We start from the raw sequence: 25,584 nt of genomic DNA on the forward strand, positions 1-25,584 counted from the left end.
TAGCAATATCTTCAGCAACTTAGCAAAACACTTTCAAAATAAAAAGTAAAAAGGACTGGAAGTGTATCTTTTAGGCAGAATGCTCTGAGGCTTAATTTTCAGTGTGTGTGTGTGTGTGTGTGTGTGTGTGTATTCTTACATTTGAAACAATAAACTTATCTCTACTAAGGTACCAATTTACCCTACTCGATGGAACAGTTAATGCAGCTTTCTAAAGTAACTAAATTTAGACCACATGGTAGGGAGCCATTTTTTTTTTTTTTTTTTTTTTTTTTTTTTTTTTGGTGGTACTGGGGTTCCTGGAAGCCCTTCTACCTCCAGGCTACACTCCCAGACCTATTTTATATTTTTGAAACAGGGTCTCTTAAACCAGCGCGGCTGGCTAGGAACCTGCGCGGTTCTCCTGTCTCTGCCTCCTAAGCGCGGGGATTACAAGCGTGCGCCACCATGCCCGGCAGGAGCCATTCTTTATACATAAAAATCAGACTAAAACCTTCCTACGTGAAGTGTGGTCCATAGAGTAGTGGCATTTGCATCACCAAGGAGCTTGTTAGAAATGTAACCAAACTTATTGGCTTGCGGGTCCCCATTAAAAAATCACTCAACACTCCCTCTAGGTGTTTCCACAGCCTCCTTATTTTTATTCAGTGCCACTGAGGATATTACCATCCCACTTGATCATTCCAGCATCCCCACCCCTCAGGGACATTATCCCCAAATTTGGGAATTTATGTGTAGACTCTCAATCCTACCTCTCTACCCACTTCATGTGCAAGTGACACTTAAAGTTGATGACAGAAGAGTTCATTGTAATTTACATTCACCTTTGATTTGGAGAAAAGATAAACCCACCAAGTCTAGATGACTTGTGTGATCTGAAAATGTCTATAAAGCTGGGTGTGGTGGCGCACACTTGTAATCCCAGCATTTGGGAGGCTGAGACAGACAGTGTTTCGCGGACAGCCTCAGTTACTTAGTGAGGCCCTTTGCAACTCAGTGAGACCCAGTTTCGAAATAAAGAATAAAAAATAGGGCAAAGGGTGTAGCTCAGAGGTTGAATGCCCCAGGCCTCCATCCCCAGAGCCGCAAAAAAAAAAAAAAAAAAAAAAAAAAATATATATATATATATATATATATATAATATATATAAATAAATTATAAAGGTGGGATGTTATAAAGAAATTAAAATTATCTCAGAAAATGTAAACTAATATGTCCAGAAATATTGTGTAATATATAATATTTAGGGAAATCAAATATGGTAGCTATCGTATTACAGATAACTGGGTGGTAGACAAAAAGCCAGAAGTTAATCAGTAATAGATCACAGCAGTCACTCTTTAATTTCCAGTTTATTAGAGATTTCCTAATCAGAGCATAGTTGAGGCTGTGTACTTCTCACCCAGTTAGTGACAGTATTTGCTAGAAAGATCAAGATAAAATGGAGCATGTTCAGAGATGGAAGGGAAGATTGATTATGGCATAGAAAGAACTGATTTATGAGAAGAGAAAAAATAATTAAATGGGCAGCGCTATGCCATAAAAAGAGGCTAAGGAGACATGGATATGTATCTAGTGTTTCTCCAGTGCGGTTTCCTGTGGTACCTATATGAAAGATGCAGAATTTCAGGGATGCAGGATGCTGAGAAGTTGGCTACAGCAGTATCAACTGAAATTACTCAATTAAATGAGGAGCAGTATCAAAGATTTTCAGAAAATTTTATTTAATGTGTAAGAAACTACCTCAAGTAGGATGACTTTATTCCTGAGAACTTTTGAAAGCTCTATAGGCAAAGAATGAAAAATCACTTATTGAGTTGTTGAATTATCTCCTTAGGGAAATAATTGGAACCTCAGTCCTTGAAATTTCTAAAATTAGGGTGGAGAAAAGGTAGAACGCCACACGTGAGAGCCCTCTCTATTTTTAGCAGAGACCTGGTGATTGATGAGTGACATTTTTCCCTTGCAACATCTTTGATTATTGCTGATGCTACCATACCTAGATTTTTTTTTTGCATCAAGTCGGTATCTTATCGAAATAAAAAATGCTATCTTCAATAAAAACCTCTAGAGAGTGTCACTTAGCTGCCATTCGTGGTGTTTGTCTTGGTACCAACTGGCATTCTTTCTTTGTTTTTCTTCATTTTGTAATTAATTAAAAGATACACTTCACTACCTGGCAAAAGCAAATTCATTTCCTACAGAAGCTAAAAAAAGACAAGCCCCAAATACACTGCACCACTTGAGGCCATTCGTCAAATGGAGGCAGAAACTGTGACAGTCTGAAGTCACCCAGTGCTTCAAAGAGCTTAGTGGTTCTTTTGCCAGGATGAAAACCTAGCTTGTTTGCCCCTTCTCTACACCAAGCATTATCTGGATAGAAAAAGCCAGGGCTCTGATCCCATAGGTAAGAAAAATAAGCAAAGCTCAATGAGAATTATTTGATATTTTAATTCATTGTTTTTTTCCTGCTAACTCTTTCAGATCCACAATTGTATTATCTGGGTCATCTAGTTCAATTTAGTTACTGCAAAGAATTCATTCATATTAAATACACTGACTGGAGACATTAGAAATACTATTTTATGTTGATACATGGGAAAGTTTGCCAAACTTAAATATTGTCACATTTGCTGGGCGTGGTGGTGCACCCTTGTAATCCCCACACTCGGGAGGCGGAGACAGGAGGTTGGCACAGGTTCGAAGCCAGCAGCACTGGCTTAAGAGACCCTGTTTCCAAATTTTAAAAATATATAAAATAGGTCTGGGAGTGTAGCCGAGAGGTAGAAGGGTTTTCAGGAACCCCAGTATCACCAATACACACACACACACACACACACACACACACATATATGTATATATACATATATATATATAGTCACATTAATTAAATTGCTTCCATTGTTCTCTAAGTGAACTGTGTTCTTTGTTGATGGTATTTTAAAAATTTTATGCTTAATTTTGTTATTCATGACTTAATGTTCCCACTTTAGTTTTATGAAATTCTCTGCCTATAGCCAAAAGTTTTTACTCCTTTCTTTTTTGAAAGAGGTCTGGGAGGGGTAATAAAAAAGAGTAAGGATTCCATTCTGCTATGGTGTCCATAATACAAAGATGACCTCTTCTATATCCTATTTATGAAAATGACTCTAACAAATTGCCAGCATCTTACATGTGCAAGTAACAACTGCCTTCAAGGTGAAAACTAATTGAGAGAAAAATAAAATAAAACTGCTAAATTTCAATCTTACATTTTCTCCTCTTGCTTCCTGACTATGGTATCTACCAAGTGGGTGGAGAAAAAGTCTTCTCTCTTTCTAAATCATTCTACTAGTGTAATATTGATTTTCTCCCCGGTAGGCCCTGTGGTCTCAGATGATCACATATTTTCTTATATTACTCATATTGATACAGCACCTGACATATTGCTAAAGCTGAGATAGCACTACTCACTGCTGACATTTCCTGGCAAGGTGTGTGTGTCCCTGTGTGTCCGTGTGTGTGTGTGTGTGTGTGTGTGTGTGTGTGTGTGTGTGTGAATGTACACATGAAATAGAGCAGGCGGTTCCACAATATTGTCATTCTTTGAAAAGAGATTATTGTTCACTCTAAATGATATCATAAGGCCCATTAGTGTTGCTTAACATTGTTCTTAACCCCTACAGCAATGTCTTGAGTTTCTTTTGTGTCTCTGCAGATACAGAAAGATAAAGTTCCTCACCTGGGTATCAGTCTATTCTGGTCTTATATTGTTTGTAGGAAAACCTGGATTATGAAGAGTCTGAAAGAATGCCTGGCGGCCTGCCTATGTGCCACTGCTGTCGCTCTTTCTAGCTCACCTTTGTGTTCTCCTCTCATCTCTCTTCCCTCTGTTTCAGCTAGCCGTGAGGTGGTTGGAACACAACTGCCATTACCAGCACATGGACGAGCTCCTGCAGTACATCCGCTTTGGCCTAATGGACGTGGATACTCTCCATACAGTTGCCCTGTCCCACCCCCTCGTCCAGGCAAGTGAGACCGCAACAGCCCTTGTCAACGAGGCCCTGGAATACCACCAGAGCATCTATGCACAGCCTGTCTGGCAGACCCGCAGGACCAAACCACGCTTCCAGTCAGACACTCTATATATCATTGGTGGGAAAAAGCGTGAGGTCTGTAAAGTCAAGGAACTTCGGTACTTTAATCCTGTTGATCAGGAGAATGCGCTCATAGCCGCCATTGCCAACTGGAGTGAGCTGGCTCCCATGCCCGTGGGAAGGAGCCACCATTGTGTGGCAGTCATGGGGGACTTCCTGTTTGTAGCAGGAGGGGAAGTGGAGCATGCCAGTGGCCGGACGTGTGCTGTGAGGACTGCCTGTCGCTATGATCCCCGCAGTAATTCCTGGGCAGAGATAGCACCCATGAAAAACTGCCGGGAGCATTTTGTGTTGGGTGCCATGGATGAATACCTCTATGCAGTTGGGGGCAGGAATGAACTGCGTCAGGTTCTGCCTACAGTTGAGCGTTATTGCCCCAAGAAGAACAAATGGACTTTTGTGCAGTCCTTTGACCGATCCCTTTCATGTCATGCTGGATATGTGGCTGATGGTCTTCTTTGGATATCAGGTAGAACACACCTCCTATGTTGAGTTTATTGAAAAGCACTGTGATGGAAATTGAAAAGTCAAGCTTTGGTAGTGTGGCCATGTGTAATTGAACGATGCCATTTCAACTAATTAACAATCATATATTGAGCACCTTCTCCATAGAGAACAATGTAATTGGAAGCAGTTGACCTTTCTGTGACTTTCTGAGTGATTAGTGGTGTAAAAATTCAAGATGGAAGTTAATGGCCCGTCACGACTTTTCTATCAAGCCTATTGTTTACATTATCAGCCCTCGGTTACTGGATTATGTTGCAGAGTTTATGGTTTATCTGGGTCCTTGGCTTTTTCTTTCACTCTTGGCTGCCTGACTGGGAGCCACTTCTTCAAAGTTAAGTCAGGAAAAATAAAAGCCCAATAAATCATTTTGCTGGAAATAGCAATGAGTACATATTCAGGTCTTTGCTATGGTATGCATTAAAGGGAGGGGTTTGAGTTACTAAAACCAGGTTTTTATATCTATGAATGATGTTGATATGCCATCCTAATCTCTCATCCCCATTTACTTTCCCATTTACTTGCTGATTATTTCGAGAATAATTTGAACCCTATTATAATTTACCTTTTTGTCTTCTCTCTCTTTGTCTCTTTTTGTTGTTGTTGATCTGGCACTAGGGATTAAACCAGGGGCATTCTACCTATGAGCTACACCCCCAGCCCTATTTTTTTTTTATTCTTAATAAGTAGCTGAGGTTGGCCACAAACCTGTGATCCTCCTGTCTCAGACTCACAAGTACTGGGATTACAGGCATGCATCACCATGCCTGGCTTCTGGTTCTTGTTTTTTTTTTTTTAATACCTTTTTCTTCTGGAAAAAACAGACTAGTATAGTGAACTCTATGTACCCATAACTCAGCTCCAGCCCTTATCCAACTATTACCAATTTTGTTTGTTCCACACCTACATGCCCTTCAGGCCCTCTGGCTGCCCTTTTACTTGTACAGGAGTCTGGGAGGCATATGTTTTCGTTCTCATGGTATCAACCTGCATTTTCAGTCCCATTATGGAGAAAGACTAGAGTGTTCTCCTTTGAAAGGTTTGCCTATCAGGGACAAAAGTTGCATATTCTTTCAGTTAGGGGAAAGCCCTTTTATCTCCCAAATGCAACTTGGACTTCTGCGTCACCAAAGACAAAGAGGAATAGAAAGATAAATAATTTAAATATTAAGAGTAACTCTGATGTTTGTAATTGGAAGAAATAATCCCTCAGGAACTCAGGGTTTCTTTGCTTTCCTCAGTAGTCATCTCCAGTATTTTTTACCACCTGTTTTGATAAAATTCTCCCTTGTATTACATTTGTTTGGACTATGCTCTTTTTTTTTTTTTCCTTTCTGCTATTCTCAATAACCAGAGAAGCTGTAGCTGATGCCTCGGTTATCGGCAACTCACTGATTTTCATTGATGTAGACTAACGAGCATCAGGGTTTAAGTGCTTGATAAATTAATGAATCAAGTTAAGACTAGAAGCAAGGAAGGGGATAAATGAGGAAACCCCAACAACGACTGGTTCTGCATACCAAATAAACATCAGAAAAGAGTGTGCTAGTCTATGTAGATGTATTTAAATACTAACCTCACTTACCTAGTGACTTCTTCCTTTTTCTTTAAATATGCATTTCAGCCATTAAGAAAACCACCAGGACTATATCCTATTGGTTTTGATGAATAAACTTCAAACTGGCTGTAAATACGTCTTCATCAATAGAAGGAACAGATCTGTACTTTCATGGACCACAGAACAATGATAGATTTATGAAATCAATGCAATTTATATTTTATCCCAATTTACATTCCTTCCATTGACTCATTGGTTTCATATATTGTTAATGCACGGTATTCCTAAATTTTGCATTGCACTTTCTAAATTTTGTATGAATTTTTCATAAATATTTTAATAAATATTCCTTATGTTTTGGCTGTAAAGCTAGCTTTTTAAAAATTCTGGAGTTTCCCTTACCTAGTCTTAAAAATATGACTACTTAATACCTTTTTCAGAGAGGCTTAAAAAAGCACAGAAGCTCATTTTAGAACTGACTAGATCTATCATCCTGGTATCAAGTTGACTTCTCTTTCGATATGGGCCTATATGTTTCCTTTTCCATTTTATTAAATCTATCAACTTATTACAGATCATATTGCTATCTCACTTTGTTTTTCCCCTCCTGTGAAAGGAAATACATTTTCTTTGTTCTTCTTTTGCACTAATATATGCTGCCTGTGTTAACCATACTTAATGAAAACAATCACAATTTTCTCAGGTTTGTTTCTCCCTACTGTGTACTTGAGATGAGAAACTCACTTTCCTGTGTACAGTACAATACCTTTAATTGGACAGAAGAGGAAATCACCAGTGACATTTCTAATACCTTCAGTCGTCTGCCTCTTTCCTCAGGCCCAGCTTATAATAAATCAATTGTGAATCTAACCATGAATAGGGAGGGGTGACTAGATTTGCTAATGGGCCCCTTAAAAAAAAGGCAGGTATATTTCACTCTCCCTGTGATTTAGAAATGTTAACCTGACTTATTGGAGTAGATGAAAATGTTTGAGGCTATTTCTTATCTTTGAGCAAATAATCAAGTATTTCCAATTTAATTGATGGGGGATTGAGTCATTGGCATCCTTCTGGTATTTTACAAGCTTTGCCTGAGGTGTAGTATGGATTATAGAATGTGGATTTTAGAGGCTTAGTTCTGTTCCACGGAACACGAAATGAATGTTTCTTTAGAGACTCGATATTTCCAGCATGCTTGCTCCCTCCCACCCCCTCTTCTCTTTTTCTGTCCACGCTGGGGTCAAGACATCTTGAAAACTGTCCACAGTTTTTAAAATATGACAAGAAGAGAGAAACTCAGAAAACCAGGCTGAAGAGATACACCTACTAGCATTTAATTTAAGATGTTCGAGATAGTAAAATTTTACAGACTCCTGTAGCATTTGACATTATGACCCAATTCACAAATGCTCCATACCATTTTGATCTGAAATTCATAGTACTGAAGTAAAATAAGCATTAAATATCCTGCAGCTGTGTTTTAAAATACATGCTCGCTGTTGTAAGGTATAGTCCGTGAACTCCTACAAAAAGGTCCTCTTTGTGTGAAAAGAAAATTAATCCTGAGCTCATCTTGCAGTACAAATTATCTTTTTATTTTTATCTAATGGCAACACATTAATGAGATGCTAGCTACAAAATTAGTGCTTTAAAACCATACAAATAAAGACAAATGTTTTGTATTTACTCAAAAACAATATATTTAATGCTTTCTTAGTTCTCTTAGTGAATGTTACATCCTTATAAAATATAGTACTGGGTCATAGATAAGTAAGATTAATTCAGCAAACATACTTCCTGCCCTCTAGGAGCTGACAATCAAAGGGTTTTCTAGATAGGTCTCTAATGAAAGAACATTTGTTAAAACTTCTTTAACTCCCTAGAAGCTATATTTATTTTCATCTTGATGAAATTTATATGAGCTTATATTGCCCCCATTTTAAATAACTTTAATTTATTCAAGCCAACTAAAGGGACTTTGGTTTTCCTAGTAGTTATTAAAATTATTAGAACAATGTAAAATTTTACTAACATTTAAAATAGCATGGTTTTAGCTCTTCTTTTTATGCATATAGTACTTTGCTTGCACTTAAAAAATTATATTCAAAATATTGGAAACTAACAGCAGGCTTGGTGGAAGCTGGGTCATGTGTGCTAAAACAATAAATTATGGTCAGACACACAGATGAAATTGCCCCACTTCTTATCAGCCATGAAACTCTGAGCAAAGCTCCTCACGTTACTACCTCCTATTTGAGGCCAGTGCTGGAGCCACAAAGTACAACGTAGGAGATAATGAATGTAACGTAAGAGGGTGTGATGGTAGAAGTCTGCACAGTGCAGAAGTAGGGTAAGGCACAGAGTAACTACTGCAAGAGGCATAAAATGTGGTGTCTCTGGCCTAACTTGGCTTCAGGTTACCGACTTCTGTCTATATATTTCTTTTTTTTCTTTTTTTTTTTTTTTTGGTGGTACTGGGGTTCCTGGAAGCCCTTCTATCTCCGGACTACACTCCCAGACCTATTTTTACATTTTTATTTGGAAACATGGTCTCCTAAGCCAGCGTGCGCAGCTGGCTTCGAACCTGCGCGATCCTCCTGTCTCTGCCTCCCAAGCGCGGGGATTACAAGCGTGCGCCACCACGCCCGGCCTGTCTATATATTTCTAAACTCTCCCCTGTCATTCTGATTGAACAATCATTTCAGCAATTCTCTTGCCCTTTGGCAAATACAATATTGGACAGACCCAGTGACCCACTTTGTGCCTATATAATTGGCCCTCAGAACTCAGAAGCTGGGGATGTAGCTCAGTGGAAGAGTGCTTGGCTAGCATGCGCAGTGCCCTGATATCCAAAGCCAGCACACACACACACACACACACACACACACACACGTACGCACACACACACACACACACACACACACACACACACTCAGTAGCCATGAGGAATGAAAATCCTCAGGTGCTCAAGTCACTAAGATAAAATGGCTCCAGCATTAGTATATGACCTACACAATCCTCCTGTGTACTACAAATGCTTTACTGTAAATGGTTGTAATACTTTAGGAAATGACAAGGAAAAACATCCATAGATGTTCATTATAGATGCATTTTTTCTCCAAATATGTTGGACGTGTGGTTCGTTGAAGCCACCAATGTGCAACCCACAGTACAAAAGACTGACTGCCTAGGCAGCTGAGATTGTGGAAGGAGGTCAGTTAGCTGGAGGGCTGGGGAGGGTGTCTACTCAGCTCACCCAGCACGTGACACTCTCAGCCACACTATCTTTCTCTTTCCCACTCTGCTTTGCTGTCTCTAACTTCTTTTCTTTCCTCTAGACCCATCCCTCAGACTCAGAGAGGGGACTTTTTTGCTTTCTGTTTCTGAGCAAATGTAAGTGAGATGACAGAAGGAGGTGGTGGAAAGTGTGAGCAGACAGAGGGGCAGGAGATGGTCTGGGATTGAGCCAAGGGCAAGAGGTTGGGAAGCAGTAGCAAGGAGGATGCTGGCTGGGGAGAAGGGGGGTATTTGGGAAGAGGAGGAGGAGTTGGAGGAGAGTAACCAAAACTAAAAGAGAAGGTGCAGTGAATTAGATTTTTCCAATACTACAGGGACATCAAGGTCCAAAATATTTCCACTGCATTTTCTAATCAAAAAGCTTCTAGTGAAAGCAATTTCAGGGGAGTAGAAGAAAGTGGAATTAGAATACAGTAGTTTAAGGTATGATTGGAAAATAAGAAAGTAGAAACCACAGGTCCACGCTACATTGTCAAGAAGTCACAATAAGGCTGTCTTAGCCTATTATCCGTGTAGAATATATCGCCTAAATTTCATTCCTGACTCTGAGTTTATCAGCCAACTTTCCAGTTATTACCTGGATTCCTGTGCACTCTTACCTGAGTAGGAAGAGAATGTGTTGTTTCTAGGTACACACATATTTCAGTCCACATGATGGTCACATTTTTTTTCATTATAAATTAACAGAATTTTTTGCTTTAGGAAGAAAAAATGATACTGAAGGAACGAAAAGACAAAAGCAAGAGGGAAGTTTAGCTGAGAATAAACAATATAGTTAAAAGAGGAAATCTGGGGTCAAAGGGAAGATTATTTCTTAAAGTTACAAGCACATTAGGCAAATTTATGATAAGGTAAAGAATGAGTGAAACTGAAGATCTAGGAAAGAGGGACATCTCTTTGGTTGGTAAATGGATGAGAGCATTTTCTGGGTACAAAATATGGTGATAAATCCTAAGGATACAATAATGGTAATATACATAGAGTCCTAACAGGAAGGAGGGAGTGGGTTGGGTCTTGTGCTAAGAGACCCCTCCAGCTGTAAATCTGGTGGGAAGATAATGATGGTGTGGATCCAGGTGCACTCACAGAGGAGGGACAGGAACCTTCATAGTGGTCTGTTGAGATTGTGTCCGGTTAGAACTAGGTAGGTGGTCTGAAGAGGGACAATTTTTTTCTAAATTAAGTTTGCAGAGCCTATACTAAGATTGAAGTCATAAAACAGGAGTGGTCCCATTTGAAAGTTTCTGTCCTATTTTTTTTGGTGGTGTTCAGCAGAGAACTGGAAATGGCAGCTCCTAAGATTTGCTCACAGTGGAAGGTTTTTAAGATAACATAGCCCTGAGGATCACACCAGAGGGAATTCAATAAGATGAGATCCCAGTTATGTGAGAGCAGGAGCTCAAGGTTTCCTTGAGGGGGACAATTCGTGTTGCAAGAGTGAGTACAGAAGAAAGGGCTTTTTGCTGTCCCTGGAGGCAGCTGTCACATAAGACAGCCACCTGCCTGGTAGAGGTTAGGGGCTTTGTAACGTGGCACGTCTACTTAAAAGTTCCTAGTGAAGCCAGAAGTGGTGGTAAATGCCTGTAATCCTGAGTGTTCAGGAGGCTGAGGGAGGGAGGCTTACAAGATCCAGGCAGGCCTGCGCAATTTAACCAGGCCCTGTCTCAAATTTTTAAGAGATGTTGGGGACATAACTCAGTGGTAGAGCATTTGCCTAGAATGCAGTAAGTCCTGAGTTCAATCCCTGGTATCACAAAAAAATAAAAAAAGGTCCTAGTGAATTGGAACATCGATTAAGAATGAGAAGTTTATTATGCCAACCAAGGTGGTGCACACCTATAATCTCAGTACTTGGGAGGCTGAGATTGGAAGATTACAGGTTCGAGGACAGCCTCAGCAAGGAGTGAGACTCTCATGAATGTTGTAAAATCTCTGTTTCAAAATCTAAAATAAAATAGAGCTTGAAGTATAGCTTGGAGGTAAAATGCCCCTGGGTTCATCCCCAGTAACACACACACACACACACACACACACACACACACACACACACGAAATCAAAATTTTGTTGTTGAAGCCTAGCAACCAGTAGTTAACTTTTCTCTCCTTTCTTTCATTTACTTCTATCCCAAACTTTACCATTCCCCATCTGAAAGAAATGGAAACAAACCACACAACTGAACTGAGTTGGAAACTACAGAGGAAAAACTAGTCTACAGTGATTTGAAGGAAGGAAAGCAGTCAGATCACCTACTTTACAAAACCATTGGCGCTTCCGTCCTAAGCTGGCTCCCTGCGTCCTGAGATGTAGCACTTTGTTCACCCTTACGCCATTGTCCAGAAAATGAGGCTTAAAGAGGCCGAGTGACTCTCTAGAGTCATAGCTAATATTTAATAGTGAACACTTAGGATTTGAATTCTATGTCTGTCTGTCTCTCTCTGCCGTGTGTGTGTGTGTGTGTGTGTGTGTGTGTGTGTGTGTGTGTGTGTAGGGGTGCAGATTATTGAGGATTTAATTCAGACACAGTCTCCCTCTGAGCTCCACCTCTAGCCCTATTTCATTTTTCATTTTGAAACAGAGACTCACTGAGTTGCTGAGGGCCTGAGTTGCTGAAGCTGCCCTCGAACCTGTGATCCTCCTGTCTCAGTCTCCCAAGTACTGGAATTACATGTGTGTGCCACCCCTGTCTCTAGTTTTGTTTGGTTTGTTTTGTTTTTTGGTGGTACTGGGGTGGAACCCAGAAGCTTTCTACCTCTGGGTTACACTCCCAGACCTATTTTTTATACTTCATTTAGAAACAGGGTCTCACTAAGTTCCTGAGAGCCTCACTAAGTAGCTGAGGCTGGCTTTGAACCTGTCTCAGCCTCCCAAGCACAGGGATTAGAAGCGTGCGCCACCATGCCCAGCTTCTAGTTTTTAAAACCATACTTTGCCCTCTAAATCACACAGGTGCCAGTTGTTTATCAGCACTGCAGTGTTCTTAAAGAACACAAGCTTAAATTGTAAAAAGAACTTCTAAATGGCATACTGCTGAAAGCAAATAATACATGGATACCTAAGGATACCTGGAGATTTGTTCAGAATCAACAATAGTTTGATTATCTTTCATGCTTAATTGCCCAACTTTCTCAGAACACAGAACTGAGACACAGAGTGCTTTTTTTTTCTTACAGTTTTAAAGTTCAGTTCCTAAAGCATAAATGCAATATAAAGTTAGAATGGAAAAAAGAACTTACTGAAAAATATGGAATTACTCTAAAGTATATTGAGTTGAGATAGAAATTTGTTCTCTGAATTACATTTCATACTATAGTAACCTAATGGCCTTTAAAATTGTTAGTTTTCTTTTTTAAAAATCCAACCCATGACTCCAGAATTTCTCTCATCAGAGAACTACTGCCTTAGTTCAAATGATCTGTGCCGATCTAGATGGGTCTAGAAACAGAGGTAGAACAAAGGGTAAGCTGGATGGCTGTTCCTAAGAAATAAGTGAAACACGTATCCCCCAAAAGAAAAAATATGGCCAAGGCTACACAATGGAAAGGGAGAATGGCTGAGGGAGCTAAACTGATGGGGAAGAAGATAAGGATCTGGCAAGAACTCAGCAAGTCACTAGAGATACTCAGGGGTCACCTTGGGAGCTTATTCCAAAAGAGCTGTGCAGAGGTCATTGAAAGTAGGATTCTGATTCTGAGGGGTTCGAGTGAATGTAATTGAAAATTTAAAGGGCAGATGTCCTTAGTTGATGTCAGCATCGTGGTAGATTTTACCATTTACTTATTTTAAAAATACGTATTTTAACTACCTCTGGGTTCTGTACTATAATTTATATTTTCCAGTGAATTAACCCTTTATAATTTGTATAATTTTTTTGCACTTTTTTTTTGGTGGTACTGGGGTTCCTGGAAGCCCTTCTACCTCTGGGCTATACTCCCAGACCTATTTTTTATATTTTATTTGGAAACAGGGTCTCTTAAGCCAGCGTGGCTGGCTTCGAACCTGCGCGATCCTCCTGTATCCGCCTCCCAAACGCGAGGATTACAAGCGTGCGCCACCACGCCTGGCGTTTTTTTGCACGTTTTGAGTGTATTATTTACCCATCCATTTGTGTGAGCTCCTCAAGTATGACAGAGATCATGTGGACACTAGCTTTAATTTAATGCATGGATTAAGTGTGCCTCTATTTAGGATGCTAATTTAGTACAAACATTCTTGGCCTTGATTGTCTATATAGTATCATAAACACTCTGAAAATATGGGCAGTTTAATGTTGCATAAAAATAGACAATAAAAACTTTATCTGTGCATTCATTGCAAGTATTCCTATGCTATCGCTTTTCTCGAGGGTTAATACTTTAGCTCTACAAAATGACCACTATGAACTCACACTTAATGCCAGGTCATTCTTTGTGTAGTTAAACAAAAAGGATGAAGTTTTAGTCTTTTGAGAATTAAAGAAAATTTATATGGGAGGAGCTCAAGCTATTAAAGAAGGAAAAACCCTGGATCCCCAAATCAACTCTCCAGTAATTCTCATTATTAGAAAAAGAACCATAAGAAAACGGGCCTTACACCAGGCATGGTGGCACACGCTTGTAATCCCCGCACTTGGGAGGTGGAGACAGGAGGATCGCACAGGTTCTAAGCCAGCAGCGCTGGCTTAAGAGACCCTGTTTAAAAAAAAAAGTATAAAAATAGGTCTGGGAGTGTAGCCCAGAGGTAGAAGGGTTTCCATGAACCCCAGTATCACCAAAAAAAAAAAAAAGAAGAAGAAGACAGGCATGGTGGTACACGCTTGTAATCCCAGCATTCAGGAGGCTGAGATCAGAGGATCGCAGTTTGCAGACACCCTCAGCTACTTAGCCCCTTTGCAACTCAGTGAGACCCTGTTTCCAAATAAGGAATAAAAAAATAGGGCTGGGGGTGTAGCTCGAAGGTAGAATGCTCCTGGGTTCCATCCCCAGTACTGAAAGAAAAGAAAGAAAGGAAGGAAGAAAGAAAGAAAGAAAGGAAGGAAGAAAGAAAGAGAACCATAAGAAATAAATCTCAGATTACAAAATTTGCTTATCAATTCACAATTCCACACATGGACATTTGTACCTTTTATTGAAATGGAAAGAAAGTTTAATAAAATGGCTATTGAACTGTAGCCAACTTCCCTTTATGAATTGTCTGTATGGAAGGCATTCTAATATATCCAAAAGCTACAAGGGGAGATGCAGTCATGTCTGTTTTGTACCCGAGGAATTCGATGTTGGCCATCCATAGTAAATGGTTCTCCCAAGAACACAGTGGTACAGGAGCCCACATTAATGCCTGTCCTAAAACTCTTCTCCCAGACAATCCTGAAACTGGGCATTGCAGGCTCTTAGGAGAGTTGTAAGAACTTGAGATGGTCTTCCCCAATCCTGAGTTGGCCATCAGAATTCCAACACGGTGTACGCTACTGCCCAAGAGCATGGAAATGTCTGTCTCTTACATCCCGCTCTAACGCAGCTCTGCACTTGCATAGTGTAAGTGCAGCTTCTATTCCTGGAGTTTAGTGTAGGACCATCTAATTATCAACAAAGGTATTTTCTCATAAAAAAAAAAATACGACAGCCATTAGACTTTACCCACTGACCAAAGTATAATGAGAGGAGTTTTCTAAGTGCTGTATTTTATAAGCACTGTCAGCACTGGCCGGTCATTGCTGTTTCACACAGTATGTGTGTCTCACATATTTTGGTAGCAGAGACAAAGGCTGACAAAGGTTGCTAGTTTGGCACTCACTCGTCATCCCCTCTCCCACAGGCATTCATCCATTTGTCACATCTGGTAGGAGTTGTACGGGGAAGCTTAAGAAAAATGCTTTTCTCTTGTCTTGATGATAGAACGCATCTCTCACTACTGGTTGCATGGTGGTAACGTTTTATTCCTTCTGGCAGTTTTTAAAGACTTATTTGACTTTGGAGGAACCTGAAGTCTATCTCTAAGTCACAGTTCAAAAGTGTAAGACAACGTTTCTCATTTCCAATTTTGGCTGAGAAGTCTTCACTCTGACCGTGGCACTTCAAAGTTAGAGAAAACTTGGTTTAAAAAAAAAACGGATGCTGATATGATATGGCATATTTAATGACAGATGTATCTATAGAAAGCTGTTAAGATTCAGATTATCTCCCCTGGTGTGGGGGAGGGAGATCAAAACTGCCAATCTATAAAATATACTCGATAGAGGAAGGCATGGAATCTATCTTCGAGAGTGCTTTGATTGCAGGGGACAGTATAGCAGCATGTGGCATCATAACCCAGAGCAGGCAAATCAGCTTGATGACTTTCAAAGCCAGGAATACTGCTGCAGGCAAGGGTACTCCTGTCTAGGAGAAATTAAAACATATAGAGACTGTTATTAATTCCATATCTATTTTTGTATAGTCAAATCTGTATGCAAATCCTTAGCATCTCATTTCAGCAGATTAATCTAAAAGTGAAGAGAGCTGTGTGAAGGGAATGTAATGATAAAGCTCTGCAAATGAGTAGCACTGCTCCAGAAGTGCGGGCTGCAAACTTGGAAGCTTTTTTATGAAAAAAAAAAAAAAATGTGTGTGTGTGTGTGTGTGTGTGTGTGTGTGTGTGTGTGTGTGTTAAAAAGAAATGTTTTATGTCTGTATGCTCATTTGTGAATCATTCCAAAGGGGAGAGTAATAGAACCAATTTCCAAGGTTTTTCCTTTGTCATTCTGACTTGGCCAAAGTTACAGCACTAGGTTTGTTAGGCACCTCCTGTGGTTTCACATTCAAGAGGTAATCAACCAGATAGCTAACTGGAACTTTTTATCTTTACTCCCAACTAGTAATCCAATATTTCATTTCTAAACATTGTCATAGCAGTGAAAATGTGTATGCAAGGAATCTAATTACTGAGTGCAGATTAACAAAAAATTGCGTTATACATGCATCTTTGGAAACCCGTAAATAATAATTCTGAATAACAGTAATTCTAAAGAGCATGGAGGTAAATTGTGTACCCTGCTCAGGACTGAGGATATGATAGCAACATTCTCATACATTGGTTGTACATTTAATCTATAATGGGCAGAGTCTGATACACACAGTGGTGTATTTTCAAATAATGTCATAAATAAGATAGTTCAGTGCAGTAGATATTAATTCTGTTCATTCATATTTCTAAAACAAGTAGAGACACTTTCAAAGTTTAAAAATAATAGATGGGAGCTTTACCTTCTGTTCTTTTTTCAATTAAAGAAATTATTATAGGCAAACTGGACAAGGTGCTTATGGCCCAGATCAAAAGCGCTGACAATTATTTTAACCTTGAACACTTGTGTGGTCTCAATAGATTCTGATTATTAATGTGTTGTTATCCAGAAAAAAGAATTATTGAACATTCCTTTTTGTTGTGATGGTAATGCGAAGGATTGAACCCAGGGGCATACTAGCTTTGAGCTATACCCCTAAGTTCTATTTTATTTTTTATTTTGAAACAGGATCTCACTAAGTAGCTGAGGGCCTCATTAAATTGCTTAGGCTGACCTGGAACCTTTGATCCTCCAGTCTCAGCATCCTGGGATTATAGAAGTGCCCACCATGTCCAGTTAACATTCGTGTGTGTGTGTGTGTGTGTGTGTGTGTGTGTGTGTGTGTGTAGAAGATTAAACACAATGGGCATTATACCTCTGAGCTACATTCCCAGCCCTATTTGTTTTTTTATTTTGAAGCAGGGTCTTGTTAGTTTGATGAGAGTCTTACTGCTTCTGAGGCTGTCCTCAAACCTAAAATCCTCTTGTCTCAACCTCCCTAGTACTGGGATTACCGGTGTGTGCCACTATGCCTGGCTTAACATTCTATTTTTAGTCAGGTAAGAAAGGAGAGGTTGGGAGTAAAGGCAAATATACCTCTGTATTTATTTTCACACACAATTTAACTCCATGTCAGCATTTCAGCTTCAACTTTCTTAAGTGTGTTTAAGTGTATTTTCCTTTGAATTCATTTGAGAAATGAGACATTCAATGAGAAATCCAGAGAAAACTTTCCTTGAGGGCAGGAATCTTACTCCTCTCAGTGTTTTTTGTTTTTGTTTTTTTGTGAAATTCTTCTGCAGATGAAGTGTTTATCTTAAAAAGTGGCTGAAAAAGTTAGAATTAGAAAAAACTAGCCCTCCAGTTAATAATAGCCATAGTAAGTAACATGAAAGATATCATCTCCTCATGGGGATTGAGCAAGGGTAATGATTGGTCTGGACAGGTTCCCTCCTCTTTATATATCCATTAGTATTGATTGGTTATTCCAGCTCTGTTGAGAACTAGGCACTAATCCTTTGGATTCTATTATGGTGATTTGACACTAAACCATTTACTGGTGGTGACCTATTCAAAGCATTTGAACTATCAAAGCAAAAATTGCACTGGCTATAGTTAAACGGACAAGAAAGATTTTATTCAAGACTATTTCAACAGCGAGAGAGATCAGGATGGAGATTGGAAGGAACTTCATCAAAACAAGAGGGTTTGGAGAAATGGTTTTAAGCACTGGGGTGAGCAAGTAGAATAGCAGTGAAGGACTTGTGGGGAAGCTGATCGATGGATGTGTGGAGCACGTTCAGTTATTCCTCCATTATTTGCAATTTATTTCTCTGTGATTACGCCACACGCATTTGCTAATTGGCGCCTATCAAAGTTGGGCTCTTACCCGCTTATAGAAACAAACATAGGGCACTAACTTCCTTGAAGATTACTTTTCAAAAGGATGGCTCCCAAGTCCTTGAAGATTTTCTTGAGTTGTAAAAGCGGCAAAGTGGCTTTTCAAATGATTTACATCTCAAGGAGGCAGAGAAAAAATATATATCTTTCTAAAGCAAATGCCCAAGGTAAAAGGAGGTCTGGGGCCTCAGTGCAGGGGAAGTTTAAAGCTGAGGGAAATGTTAAGGCCTTCTTGAACAGTATTGTTAGCAGTACTTTTTTTTTTTAATTAAAAGATTCCAGGAGGAACATTTTTTAGTCTGGCTCGATTTCAGATCTTTATTGTAAAATTACCTGCTTCTTTGTGATACTTATTAAAATAAGAACATTATTCATTTTAGACTAGTGTCTAGAATCATGTATAGGGTAATATTTCTTAAAAGCGATCTTTTTGGTCTCCATATCCCTGTTATTTTATTACCTAATTTTTTTTTCACTGTGTCGTTTTATGTGTTATTCTTTAGAGTTCCTCCATTTGATGGTAAAAATTAAGGCAGTATTTTAAAATTCTGGGTTTTATAAGACTCACTGCATCCACAAGCAGGGATGAAATAGACGTTGACTATCCCTTACTCAAAATGCTTAGGACCAGAAGTGTTTATATTTTTTAATTTGTTGAGGTTTTGGCACACTCGCCCGAACACAATGAGCGAATTTGAGGACGAGAACCAAGTATAAACACAAAATTTCTTTTATGATTTATATATAAAAGAAATAAGTGTGTAGCTTTTTATTTTGGTGGGTCTGAGGATGGAACTCAGGGGCATTCGACCTCCAAGATACACCTCCTGCCCTATTTTTATTATTTATTTTGAAACAGGGTCTCACTGAGTTGTGGAGGGCCTCACTAAGTAGTGAGGTTGTCCGTGAACCATGATCCTCCGGTCTCAGCCTCCTAAATGCTGGGATTACAGGTGTGCGCCACCACGCCCAGCTAGTACATAGCTTTTTAAAATTGCCAGCTGGATGGTAATTTTTCACAGTATTTTTGGCGTGCCTGTGTTTTGATGCAACTCCTCACTGAGGTCGAGTACAGAACTTTCCACTTGTGACTTCAAGAGATTCAGGTTTCAGAACATTCGGATTTGGATTTTCAGATTAGAAATGTTCAAACTATATGAGGACAAATAGGAAAAACAGTGGTAAGTATGATGACTTTTTTATGATTTTTAATTAAGATGACCAAGTCTTTGGGATCTGAGTACTGTCACAAGAGTTTTAAAGTTGACTACAACCGCATGGGAGAACTTTAGATTTGTGCTAATTTGGTAGCCATAGCCACATGTGCCTTTTGATTTTTTTGGTGGTGCTCTGGATTGAACCCAGGAGTATTTTCTCTCCACACCCATATCTATTATATATATTTTTTAATTTGAAACAGGCTTGCCAAGGCTAGCTTTGAACCTATGATGCCCTCTCTCAGCCTCCCAAGTACTGAGATTATTGGTGTGAGATGCCTGGCTTTGTTTTAACTTATTAATGGAAAATGTGTAATTACATACCTGACTCACATTCGTGGCTCTTGTTATAGTCTATTGATAGCACTGGCTGGATATTTCTTTGGATAAATAATGTCCTTGGCTATAAATAGTTCTCCCAAAGAAATACCAAGATATCCCTGTGTTAAGATATAGAGGTTAGGGCTTTAAGATTTCAAATTAGACAAGAATGTTCCATATAGCCAGGTGTGATGACTCAATGCTTGTAATTTCAGTACTTGGGAGGCTGAGACAGAGGGATCTGGCCTCAGCTACTTAGTGAAGCCCTCCGCAGCTTAGTGAGACCCTGTTTCAAAATAAAGAATAAAATCAGGCTGGGGATGTAGCTCAGAGGTAATATGCCCCCTGGGTTCAATCTTCAGTATTGAAAAAAAAAAAGAAAGAAAGAAAGAAAGAAAGAAAGAAAGAAAGAAAGAAAGAAAGAAAGAAAAAAATAATGTTCCATATACCTGTGTCCTAGGCATGAATCATGTCTAGATTTACCTGTGGGTGCTGTCTACCCCTCTCCTTTGCTATGTTTTGCCCTCATTCTGGTTAAGCACAGCAGCTTGCCAGCATGGGGGGCCTCTTGGTAATGTCAGCATTCTTGCTGCTTTTAACTGGGTTGCTCCTGAAAGATTTCTTGAAAACGTAACTGCTTCAACAATAAGCTTCTTAATTATGTCCTGGGTTCACTGCGAGAATATACAAACAGATCCTTTGCAGCACCTAGTTTTCTTTTAATTGCATCCCTTTCTTACATTGGAATATCCTATTCCTTATTAATGAAAAGTTCTAATACATGTTACTCTATTACAGGTGGAGTAACTAACACAGCACAGTATCAGAACAGACTAATGGTATATGAACCTAACCAGGTAAGAATCATATAAGAAAAGCTCCTTACCTTAATTAAAATGAATTTTAAAATGATTTCCACAGGAATTAATAACTAGTCTTTACCTACACACATGCATCTTAAGCTTATATGGGGCAAAGGAAGCATCTGTGTAATCTGCTTTCTTGTTTTTTCTTCTTCTTGTTATTGTTACAGAATCCCATCTCCTCTAGTTTTGTACTGTACACCTGCTGTGTTCTTTCAGTTTTGCATAATGTCCAAGGATTTTGATTGTCCTGTCCTTATGTCCTTCTGGAAAGAGTGCCATTCTAGGAGAGAAACATGCTTATAATTTTATTATTCTCAAATCAAATAACAAATAATGTTTCACTTGATATAGCCAAAATGTTCTAGAACAATACCTAGGAAGGTTTAAAGTAGAGCTACCTAAAGAATCGAGTATGCTTTTTATTTAACAGTGGGGCCTGAAATGGAAGCCATGATGTTAGAAGCCGCCCACTCCTCATTACTCATTTCACAATGTTTTCCTCCAGAGAGGGAATGTTTTTATTCTCTTTTACTTCTACCAAAATATCTACAGCGCAGCCTTGTAGATCCTTCTTACTTTTACACTTCTATAATTTGGATGATGTAAATTTTTGATTATGACCACATTACAAACTGATTTGATTTGGCGGTTTGCTGTCAACTGCTGAAGATATTGGGATATAAAACAAGGGTAGGTGGACTTCGGCAGTCTGAGTCATGATTGTTCACCAAACGTTTGTCCAGAATGTCCTCAGTGTATTTAGAATGTTTTTATTTTGGCAGTTACTTGGTTCTGAATTGAATGATGGCATTTCTTTTCTCAGAAGTGTATTTCCTGATGTCATTATAAGCCATAAACTTCAGAGGCTAAATGTCTCTGGGTCAGCTGTCTCAAGAGGGCTCGTTAACGGCCGTTGCTTGAGTTTGGTGCACACATGGTTAAAGAGGAAGAAGGTGCTAATGTCGCTCAAATGAGTTCTGCTTCATGTTTGTACACACATGCTCTTTTTAAAAATTCTGCTGGCATATTGTTTACGGTGGGTACTGGCAAACATCACATCTGCTTGCATCTTGCTCAGAATCTCAATAACTCTATCATTCAGCCCTGGTGCTTATTTCTCTTGTAGGCCTTTGTGGAGAGTCGATAATGCCTGCCATCTGCCACGGAGCACACTGCTACCTGCCAACAGGCAGGCTGGGGTGACCTCTGCTTCCCCACCACTGATTAGCATTCACACGCTAGCTTATTAGGAATGACCCCGCCAGGCCTCTCGGCTTCTTTGCCTTTGCAGCGGTTGGCGGCTCACCTGGCAGGCACCACAGTGAAGGAAGCTAAAGATATAATCAAGGGATGGAGGCAGGCTTTGCAAACCAGATGGCATCTATAGTCTTGAGGCAGGGGACTGGGCTGCTAATGCAAACATTGATTTCTAATACTGTAATGGGTGTCTCATAGGAAGCACCCAAGAAAAGCTTCATCACAATTTTTAAATTCACTCAGGGGTAATGTATTAAAGATACTTCTTAGCAAAATGTCTGAAAGAAAGGCTTGACTATTACAGGAGATATTTGATTGGAAAGAGATTCTCATTATATGTTTAAACAGAGGGAGTAGGTAATTTCAAGCCTTTCAAACCATACAAACAACTCTTTCTTTCCTGGAATGTATCTTTAAAAGAAATTAGAAATGAGCTAATATGCCTACAGAGACTATATGCCTATAGTGTAAATACTTATAGTAAATACATTCTTTCAGTATATATGCCAATGTTTATAGCAACATGTTCACTGTTGTTTGCTTTTTTTTTTTTTTTTACAGATTTGTGAACTGGTAAAATTCTATGTATTCAAAACATCATATGAGTTTTCTGGTCGAAATCCAAAATTTTCTTGGCAAAAGAAAACTTGTCTTATCCTGTGTATTTAGTGTTTTTGGAAAAATAAAATGGTTAGGTTTATTTGCCTGTCCATTACTTGGTTTACCTACCTGCCCATTACTTAGATGATATTTGAAATTAAAGTCATATTTGATTTTCATCTAATTTTATAATTTATATTTTATGAAGAAGCATTATTTGAAGAAGGGCTGAACATAATGTTTCCATTACTGAGAATGCCCCAGAACCAAATATTGTAGGCTCCACCAGTCCCTAAAGTTGTCATATAAAACTTGACTTTCTACCAATAAAATACATGTGTGCCTAGAAATAACTTTTCTCAGTTTGACAAAAAATATAATTGTAATATGGTCAGGGATGTTGATATAAAGGAAATGTGAAATCTTAGTTCATCCACTGATCTCAGCAAAGCCACCCTCACCCTAGCTTATTAGGCCTCTAACTATTATCACACTAATTGTAAAAAAGTGGACATGTATTGGCACTTATTATTTGCCTGGCATTTTTCTAAGAGTTTGATGTGAGCTCATTTAAACTTCATAACAAGCTTATCAGGTAGGTTTGATTGTTCTCATTTTACAGATAAGGAAATTGCTCAAGATGACTTAGGGGTTAAAACCCAGGCACTCTGGAGCCATAGGCTGCTTTTTCAATCATTACTCCATTATCTACTGTCTACCTTAGCCATGTACTTCTACTCTTAAGTAATTCTCATGAGTAAACTCTCTGAACTGGGTAAGATAACCATCATGAAAAATTATGCTTCCCTTATAAAATGAAAAATGCCCTATAAAATGAAAAGTGCCACCCAAACAAGAGAGAATGCCTATGTGAGCTACCAAACAGAATCAGAATATGTGATTCTTTTGTACCTGTTCTCATGTAAGATGCCCAGGCCTTTTGATACAAACAATAAAAACAACATTTACGTAAAAAACGATCAATAAATATTATGGTTCCCATTGCTAATGAGCTACCCTACTGCCGTTTCTTCCAAGGAGTTCTCCTCCTAACAGAATGCATTTGGATTCCTTTTTTCAGAACAAGTGGATAAGCCGCAGTCCCATGTTGCAGAGAAGGGTCTATCATTCCATGGCTGCTGTCCAAAGGAAGCTTTATGTTCTTGGAGGCAATGACCTAGACTACAACAACGACCGGATCCTCGTGCGCCATATAGATTCTTATAACATTGACACTGACCAGTGGACACGCTGTAATTTCAACCTACTGACTGGCAAGTGTCTTTGATTAAGTTAAAGTATTTTTAGCCAAGCATGGTGGTGTACGCTTGTAATCCCCACGCTTAGGAGGCAGAGACAGGAGGATCGCACAGGTTTGAAGCCAGCCTCGCTGGCTTAAGAGACCCTGTTTCCAAATAAAAATATATAAAAAAATAGGTCTGGGAGTGTAGCCTGGAGATAGAAGGTTTTTCAGGAACCCCAGTACCACCAAAAAAAAAAAAAAAAAGTATTTCTTTAAAAAGTGGACAAACTTGTTTTCTTAGGCATCTTTAGTGTATCTCTGAACATTAAATGTGCCAGGTATGGTGGTACATACCTATAATCCCAACACTTGTGAGGCTGAGACAGGAGGATCACATGTTTGAGGACAACCTTAGCAACTTAGTAACATTCTTGGCAACCCAGAGAGATCCTGTCTCAAAATAAAAAATTTAAAAAGGGCTTGGGGGTGTAGTTCAGAGGTAGAATGCCCCTGGGTTTACTCTCCAGTACCACACACACACACACACACACACACACACACACACACACACACAATCAGTGTAGTGCAGTGGGTAGGATAACTTGCTTTTAATTAACCAGAAAGGCATGCAGTTTTTATCTCACCGGAAGCTGGATTCATTCAGGTTGGGTATCTAGTTTCTTAGGGCCTGTGCTAGCTTTGCCTACATTTTTATGTGACTGAGAGACGTATGTCAAGTCCACTACCACCGGTCTACATTTACATAGAAACTTTGATGCATGTAGGAGGAATGAGGTGCTGAAGAGTTAAATTTACAGAAGCCATTTATTTTTGACTTCTCACTAAACTTCTCTTTTCTTCTGAGTTCAAGAAAATGGTTTTCCCTATATTCCACTGTCAAATACTGTTTCTGGGTGTAGTTAGACATTTCAAACCTTAGAACAGTTCTGTGCATCAAGGGCTGGCCACCTCTCTGGCCCCACGTCCCATCCAAGCATTTCCACAGGGCACTCAGGTGTGACCCACTCTCGTCCTTAAGAGGGATGAAAGGGACACAGCAGACACCTTACCTCTGATCTTTGTTTATGAATTGAAAACGTTTTCTCCCCTTTCCCCTTGCATTAATAAAATACCCACAAATGATCAGATCCACCGGGCGTGGTGGCGCACGCTTGTAATCCCCGCGCTTGGGAGGCTGAGACAGGAGGATCGCACAGGTTCGAAGCCAGCCTCAGCTACGTAGTGAGGCTCTCAGCAACCTAGTGAGACCCTGTTTCCAAATAAAATAGAAAAAAAGGTCTGGGAGTATAGCCCGGAGGTAGAAAGCCTCTGGGTTCCACCCCCAGTACCACCAAAAATAAAAAAATAAATAAAAAAAAAAGATCAGATCCCTTCCAGGACTACTCAGATAATAAGAAAATCAACTCAACATGGCAGGTTAGATTAGTTCCTGAAGCCATTTTAACATCCAGAGTGGGCATTCAATCATTCCTGGCTGCTCCTGGGTGCTGGACCACTGGAAGCACAACCAGTGGTTTAGATGCTTTGATTTGAGCTCCTGTTTTGGCAAAATGATTTTTGAGGCCCGCCACAAATGCTTCGGTCCTACTTGTAGTGGTACCTTAGGACCGGGATCCCTGGATCTGGATTCTACCTGCTGTAGGATCCAGTTTATTTATTACTCTAGTCAATCCCATGTCAGCCCATCAATAAAAAGAGACTCTTTCATTCTCTGATGTCCTCCAGGGAAGAATATTTGGTAGTGAGTTATTCTGTCTTCTTTTTGAAGTAGGAGGGGGAATCTTTCATCATTTTGGCGTGTCCTTATCTAGAGATTTTCCAGGCTGGTACCATCTCGGGAACTTTAATATGATCTTAAAACTGTTATG

At 39.4% G+C, this 25,584-nt stretch overlaps 1 protein-coding gene across 8 annotated transcripts in view; it reads left to right on the forward strand.

Annotated features, from left to right (window-relative positions):
* The window catches only part of KLHL32 (kelch like family member 32), a gene marked incomplete at both ends in the record, with an annotated part of 159,244 nt that overhangs the window by 126,717 nt on the left and 6,943 nt on the right, over positions 1-25,584 (forward strand). For 5 of the 8 annotated variants that reach the window (XM_080700372.1, XM_080700376.1, XM_080700373.1 and 2 more), the window contains 3 exons: positions 3,879-4,605; positions 20,528-20,586; positions 23,534-23,726. In XM_080700372.1, coding sequence (XP_080556498.1) covers positions 3,879-4,605; positions 20,528-20,586; positions 23,534-23,726 — 979 coding nt within the window. Of the gene's footprint in view, positions 1-3,834; positions 4,606-20,527; positions 20,587-23,533; positions 23,727-25,584 lie in introns of those variants that run through there. The other 3 variants (XM_080700377.1, XM_080700378.1, XM_080700379.1) reach the window with 2 other exon arrangements.

This window comes from Muscardinus avellanarius, assembly GCF_963383645.1.
Source record: "Muscardinus avellanarius genome assembly, chromosome: 8".
In the NCBI taxonomy this organism is placed as follows: Eukaryota; Metazoa; Chordata; class Mammalia; order Rodentia; family Gliridae; genus Muscardinus; species Muscardinus avellanarius.